The sequence below is a fragment of the Mirounga leonina genome, unplaced genomic scaffold, assembly GCF_011800145.1.
Source record: "Mirounga leonina isolate KUSES-001 unplaced genomic scaffold, KU_Mleo_1.0 Mir_127, whole genome shotgun sequence".
Taxonomy (NCBI): domain Eukaryota; kingdom Metazoa; phylum Chordata; class Mammalia; order Carnivora; family Phocidae; genus Mirounga; species Mirounga leonina.
In genome coordinates, this window is record NW_023270316.1 from 61,508,288 (window position 1) to 61,515,892 (window position 7,605).

The window sequence follows — 7,605 nt, forward strand, 5'->3', positions numbered from 1 at the left end:
CTTCTACCTGCTCAGTTCTTAGGCTTTGTCTCCTGGTTCCCTGGGATAATCCAGCCACCAGGACCAGCACAAACATTCGCTTTTCCTTTGGACTTGTTTTCTAGTCCTTTCTGGTCCTCTAACTAGTTGCCTTAGTTTTATCCCTATGTAGCTTTTAAAAATATGCTTTTGCAAGGGCGCCTGGGTGGTGCAGTCAGTTAATGTCTGACTCTTGGTTTCAGCTCAGGTTGTGATGTCATGGTCGTGATCTCATGGTTGTGAGATCGTACTCCCCACCCACCCCCTGCCCCCCGCCCCCGTCGAGCCGTCTGTGGGGCTCCATGCTCAGTGTGCAATCTGCTTGAGATTCTCTTGCCCTCTCAATCTGCCCCTCCCACTCATGCACGCACTCTCTCTTTCTCTATCTAAAATAAATAAATATCATTGAACACTACATCAAAAACAAATGATGTTCTATGTGCTGGCTTATTGAACATAATAATAAAAAAAGTATTGGAATAATGCTCTTAAAAAATAAATTAAATAAATAAATAAATCTTTAAAAATATGCCTTTTGCATATTTAGATTTTTTTAGCATATTTAGATTTTTTTTTTTTTTTTGCAGTAGCATTTTTAGATAGTCTATGTTGGGAAAAGTGACTCTGAATGTTTACTTCTCAATATTTCCCTTCAATTATCTGAGATGTTCTCTAATATTACAGTGTAAAAGTTTGGACTCATCAAGACCTCATATATCCAATTCATCCAACAGCAAAAGGGATTGAGGCTAGTATGGAATGACGGTTGTTACTGCTTTGGAGAAGCATAGAGCAATGCTTCATAATCTTCTGGGGAATTAGTTTAAAATGCAAATCCCCATCCCTAGCCTCCTTGAGAATGAGATTCAATAGGTCTAGGGTAGAACCCAGGAATGCACACTTAATCAGCCCCAAGTGCTTCCGATACGACCTCCTTTGAAAAATACATACCTATCAGAAGGTTGGGAAAAGCTCATTAACATGGAGAGAAGGCTTTTTATTTACCTTTTCTCCTTAGTCTCATTTCTTTTATCTGTCCTGGCAATACCTTTTAATGACTCACAGAAAATCAGCCCCCACACACACACACAAAAAGATAAATTTAAGATTTCAAAAATGGTGCTTGGAAATTTATTTAAATTTTGCTCAGTTTTTCACATGGAAATTCATTTGGTGGACGCCATGAGCTCAAATTCTACTTCCAAAATATGTCTCACATATGCCCGTATAGATGGAGAACCATCTATAGCCTAAGGCCATGCCCATCTCCCCTGAACTTTACTGCTAGAACTCCGTCTTCTTCTCCCTCTATACTTGCATCTCCACAGAGAACAAGGAACCATATTACTTGGCTTCCTAAAATCATTGGTTGGATGCACTTAAGATAAAATCTATGCTTAAAAGCAGCCTATTAAACCCTACATGATCTGACCCCAGCCATCCTCCCCAGCTTCATATCCGACCGCTATTTCCTTCAAACATTATGCTCCAGCCACATGCCCTTCAGTCAGATCCTCAAGTACATCAAATATTTGCCTCCTTGAAGCCTTTGCATGTGCTGTTCCTTTGACCTATCATGCTCATTTCTCCACTCTTTGTTCTAGAACTACAGTTACATTTCACTTGCTTTGTATATAGGTTAATTCTAAGACTTAAAAGCCAAGTGATAACATGTAAGGAATGAATATGTATATATGTCATTACAAAAATAAGTGGTAAGATGGGGCTTATTTTAAAAATTCCACTCTTAAGTATTTACCCAAGAGAAATAAAAACATATGTCCTCAAAAATACTTATACTTAAATATTCATAAGGCTTCATTTATTAGAACTCCAAACTAGAATTCCAAATTCCATCAACAGAAGAATGGATAAACAAATTGTGCTATGTTTGGGCAACGGACTACTACTCAACAATAAAAACGAATGAACCACAAATACATGCAACAATGGGGACCTGCAAAACATTATAGTGAACTAAAGATGCCAGATATAGGAGTATATATTGTATGATTCCATTTATGTGAAGTTCAAGGGCAGGCAAAGGCATCTATAGCAATAGAAATCAGAACAACTGCTGCCTCTGTGTATGTATGTGTGGTGACAGGAAGAGAGACAGGCTTGAAAGGGCACAAGGGAGCATCCAGGGTGATGAAAATGCTCTACATCTTGCTTTGAGTGATGGAGTCATATGGGTATATATACATGTGTCAACACTTACTAAACTATACACTGAAGATCTATGCATTTTATTGTACATGAAATATACTTCAATGAAATAATGTTATTTTTCAAAGATTTATTTATTTATTTTAGGGGGGAGGGGCAAGGGGAGAAGGAGAGAGAATCTCAAGCAGACTCCCTGCTGAGCGTGGAGCCCTACATGGGGCTCCATCTCACAACCCTGAGACGACGACTTGAGCTGAAACCAAGAGTAGGATGCTTAACCGACTGCACCATCCAGGCGCCCCAAGAATGTTATAATCTTATATTTTTGTAGCTTGGGGGCTCAAAGGAGACATTTTCAATAATCAAGTCCAATGTGTCATTTTATTTTCTTTCTAGCTTCCTTCACTTCTGAATCGTACTCAAAGCTCACGTATGTTAATAACGTAAGAGGTTATGTCTCCCTCTAGCTCTATAGACTCTTATTTTACAAGCCATGTTAAGATCCCAGATATTTCATTCCTAAACCAACATGAGATTAGAAGTAGCTGAAAAGTACTCAGGCTGGCACCTTGGTAACTGTGAATAGGCTGACACCTTGACAGTAAAGGAGAAAAAGAAAAACTAAAAGTATAACCTAGGAAACAAAATCAGACGATACTTTCCTCTAGCCATAGGGCATCACATTTTACAATAGGGTTCATCCAGAAATATTAAATTATATGCAGTATACTCTATTTTAAATGCAAGGTTGGGTAAATACATGAACATTCTTTTTTTTTTAAGATTTTATTTATTTATATGAGAGGTTAAACATTTAGATTTGTTGCCACCGGCTGTCAGAAACCAGTACGGGTCTTGAGCATGGAAAGGGCATGATTCCCTGACTAGGCTTCAGTAAGTTCGTTGATGACTTTTAGCCTATGGCCTTTGACTTTTTTTTCTTCCTTTTTCGCTTGGGGGTGGCAGAAAAGTATCAGTGGATAAGGCTGCGTTCTTTTGTCCCAAACTAAACATCTAGCGTCAGCAGTTACATTGTGCTGCTACCAAAGGCCAAGGGTATCTAACTGGCTCCCAGCACTTAACTCCAAACTTTCAGGCACAGCCACATCCATGTCTACTTAAGGGTTCCTCACCAGCTCTTACTTCAGCTTGAGGAGCAATACAGAAAAGGCAATGTAGAGAAGCTGTGCACAGGATGGGAAATAATGGGCTTCAGAGTCTGCCAGAGCTGGATTTGAGTTCTTGGTTCAACAAGTTAGCTTCCCTGAACCTCACTTTCCCAACCTGTAAAATGGGAACTGTAATGGTGTCCACTCTGAGGTTTTGAGAATATTAAATGAGATAATGAATATAATATTCCTAGCATGGCTTTACAACAAAGTCTAGAATGTTGTGAACTCTATAGGATAAATACTCCAGTTTCTGCAATAAACAGATTACAAGGAATAAAAGAGAGAGGTGGGAAACCTATCAACTAAAAGAGACTGAAGAGATCTAGCAACCAAATGAAATGTGTGGCCCTTGTTTGGATTCTGATTGAAACAAACTAAATTTTGGAAACATTTAAGGTAATGATGGAAATTGGAATAATTGGAAATTATTATTATTTTTTAAAGATTTTATTTACTTATTTGAGAGAGAGAGTGTGCGTTAGAGAGAGCAAGAGCATGGAGAGGGGCAGAGGGAGAGGGAGAAGCAGACTCCCTGCTGAGCAGGGAGCCCGACATAGGGCTCGATCCCAGGACCCTGAGATCATGACCTGAGCTGAAGGCAGACGCTTAACTGACTGAGCCACCCAGGTGTCCCAGAAATTGGATATTATTAAGGTATCATTAAGGTATAATATTTTTTTGAATATTAAATCGTTTATTGATTACACATGATAATGGATGATACACAAGCTTTAATCCCATCTATAATTTTATCTGATACCATAATTCAATTTAGATATATTGCATAGGATGTGCCAACAATCATATTAATAACCAAATAAACTCCAGGACTTTGCTTGGGTGACCCTTTTAATGGTGAACTCCAGGTCACAACACATTAACTGTCAGTTCAACTACACCAAGGTTTGTGGAGACAATGGCATCTGTGCCCAAGCAGGTTGCAAATCAATTTCGAATGGAACCTGGCATCACCCTGAAGGAATTCTAACTTCACACTGTTGGAGTAGTATACCAAGATGGCTTCAGAGTAGACTAACTTTACACAGCACATTTAAAAAAAGACACATTTATTCAGCATCATGATCAGACTATTACATTTAGCAATCAACAGCATGGGTGCAAAAAAAAAAAAAATCTACATTAAAACCCTTTGTTGGAATGCTTTACACTTTCCACAGAACAGAAACTAAAATAACCTGTTATACAATTAGTCACAAATACAGTCCTCGAGTTTTTTGCCCATACACATGAGTATTGTCTAAAACATGTCTTCTTTGTAGCAGCTAGGCCCTGCCACCACTGTGCTTGGCTGAGTTCACAAATCTGTTGTAACCTGTAGCTTCCCTGTCACTTCTCTGGCTCTCCTCTCCTGCTAAGCTTTGTTTCCTGGCAGTAATTAAAACCTTCTGCCACTGCCCTAGCTACTGCTGCTGCTGGAACCACCATAACCACCTTGGTTTCGTGGTTTGGCAAAGTATTGGCCTCCACCACCATAGGGGCCAGAGCTTCTGCCTCCAAAATTTCCTCCTTTCATGGGTCCAAAATTTGAGGATTGATTGTTGTAATTGCCAAAATCATTATAGCTTCCGTCACCTCCAAAGTTGCTTCCATCATTACCAAATCCGTTATAGCCATCCCCACTGCCACCATATCCACCACCACCTCGACTGCCACCAAAGCCACCTCGACCACTGAAGTTCCCTCCACGACCAAAGTTGTCATTCCCACCAAAACCACCTCCACGACCACCACCAAAGTTTCCAGAACCACTTCGACCTCTTTGGCTGGATGAAGCACTAGCCATCTCTTGCTTAGATAGGGCTTTCCTTACTTCACAGTTGGGGCCATTCACAGTATGGTATTTTTGAATGACAATCTTGTCTACAGAGTCATGGTCATCAAATGTTACAAAAGCAAAACCTCTCTTTTTGCCACTGCCCGGGTCAGTCATGATCTCGATCACTTCAATTTTCCCATACTGTTCAAAATAATCTCTTAGATGATGTTCTTCAGTGTCTTCTTTAATGCCACCAACAAAAATCTTTTTCACAGTTAAGTGGGCACCAGGTCTTTGAGAATCTTCTCTTGAGACAGCCCTCTTTGGTTCCACAACTCTCCCATCCACCTTGTGTGGCCTTGCGTTCATGGCTGCATCCACCTCCTCCACAGTGGCATACGTGACAAAGCCAAAGCCTCCGGAGCGCTTGGTGTTTGGATCTCTCATTACCACACAGTCTGTAAGCGTTCCCCATTGCTCAAAATGGCTCCTCAGACTCTCATCGGTTGTTTCAAAGCTCAAACCTCCGATGAAGAGCTTCCGCAGCTGTTCAGGCTCTTTGGGAGACTCTGACTTAGACATGACGGCGGTGGGAGGGGAGACTTTAACGATGCTTACTCGACGGCGTCCACGGGCAGAAAAAAGGTATAATATTTTTATTTTTTTAAAGGTTTATTTATTTATTTTAGAGAGAGAGAGTGAGAGAGCACAAGCAGGGGAGGGGCGGAGGGAGAGGGAAAACCAGACTCCCTGCTGAGTGTGGATCCTGACTTGGGACTCAATCCTGGGACCCTGAGAACATGACCAGAGCTGAAGTCAGACACTTAACCAACTGAGCCACCCAGATGCCCTAAATACATGAACACTCTATAGAGGACAGTTTAAATAATATTTTTATTTTGGTGCTCGGAGGGATAAATCCTTCAGATATGTGGTTTAATCCAGCCAGGGATTAAAGCCACCCCCTGGTAGAACCAGGACTGGTGGCAAAGGAGCCACCTTTGAATAGAGGACTACTATGAATGGAGTGTGTGGAGCTCTAAGCAACTGAAAAGGGGTCATGTAATCCCAACAAGCACTGACTTAACACCATTACCACCAACATGTAATTTCATTACCGCTGAGTAATTCTGAAAGCATGTGCTTTCCTTGGGGCAAATGGTTGTGAGCCCTCCATCGGGTAAGGCCCATGGAAAGGTCTTGCTAGTTTTCATTCTAAATGGGCTTCTGGTGAGTTTTCTGGGTGATTTCTACTCCACAGAGATTTGATTGCAAAAATTTTCCAGGAAACTTTACAAAACAAACTCAACTTCCTATAACACTTAGAAAATGTACCACATGGGCAAAGTATTAAAAAACACTTGTTTGGAGCATTTCGCTGGCTCAGGCAGCGGAGCATGCAACTCTTGGTCTCGGGGTTGTAATTTTGAGGCCCATGTTGGGTGTAGAGATTACTTAAAATAAAATCTTTAAAAGGAATAAACAAACAAACAAAAATGCTTTTTTGTTGCATTGAAGGAGAACCTTGATGAGTGGAACTTTGAAATGAGAGAAAAAGGTGGGTAAATAAAGAGGATGAAAATTTCTGATGGGTAGCAACTAAAGAAAACCTGGCTGAACGTGGAAATAATCATGAAAAGGGGATCTCTCTAGTTTGAGGCATTGTATCCTTGAGCTCAGACTCATGCTTGAATTAGATGCCCTGTATCTGCAGGGATGAAGGGCCCACAGGAGAATTAGAACAGGGAGGCGGACACTGTTGGAAAAAGAGAGCATGGAATGTCCGTAGTGGTCAAGAGAAATGCGTCTGTGGGTGTGTGGGAGGGTGTCAAGGGAAATGAACTCTGCCAAGCTGCTTTATTTTTTAACTGCCAAAGCATTCCTGGGACATTCTCCCTAGATGCTAGGATTAGAGAGGTGGTGAGTTTCAACAATAGGCTTATCCATTACAAGTACAAGAATTTTTTTTCAGATGTATTTTTAATTCTAAAAAGACAGTGATGACATTAAGGAAACTTTGAAACAAAATGGCTCCTCATAATTCCACTTCTCTTTAACTGGGGAAAAAAAAACAAAAACAAAAAACAACCTCTTTATGTTTTATGTGTTCTTCTAGACTAAAATCTCTTTCTTAGTAATTCTTTTAGGCCAGTAAGTTTCCTCTTGGCATATCTATTGAAGCAGCTTCTGACCCCTAACAAGCTAGGAACAATTCTCAAGGGCTGTATTATTCTGCCTTAAATTGGAAACTTGAACTGCAGAGATAGATGACCTGCAATTATCATTTCATGACTGTTATCAAGATTCTTCCTTTAACAACTACTGGTCAATGGTCATTTGGTCTGCAGAAGGAAAGGAAGGCAACCTTGGGGGTAAGAAGCATAAGAAAGCAACTTTATAGTTCTCTAGAATGGACTTGGGGATCATCCATCTTTATTTCCTGTTTAGTAAGGAAAATGGGGCCCAGGA

General features: G+C 40.5%; 1 protein-coding gene across 1 annotated transcript; it reads right to left on the bottom strand.

Annotated features, from left to right (window-relative positions):
- Nucleotides 1–4,032: 4,032 nt before the first annotated feature.
- HNRNPA1L2 (heterogeneous nuclear ribonucleoprotein A1 like 2) lies at nt 4,033–5,774 on the bottom strand. The gene has a single exon (XM_035003486.1). The coding sequence runs from the start codon at nt 5,716–5,718 to the stop codon at nt 4,777–4,779; it is 942 nt and encodes a 313-aa protein (XP_034859377.1). The 5' UTR covers nt 5,719–5,774; the 3' UTR covers nt 4,033–4,776.
- Between the last annotated feature and the right edge of the window lie 1,831 nt (nt 5,775–7,605).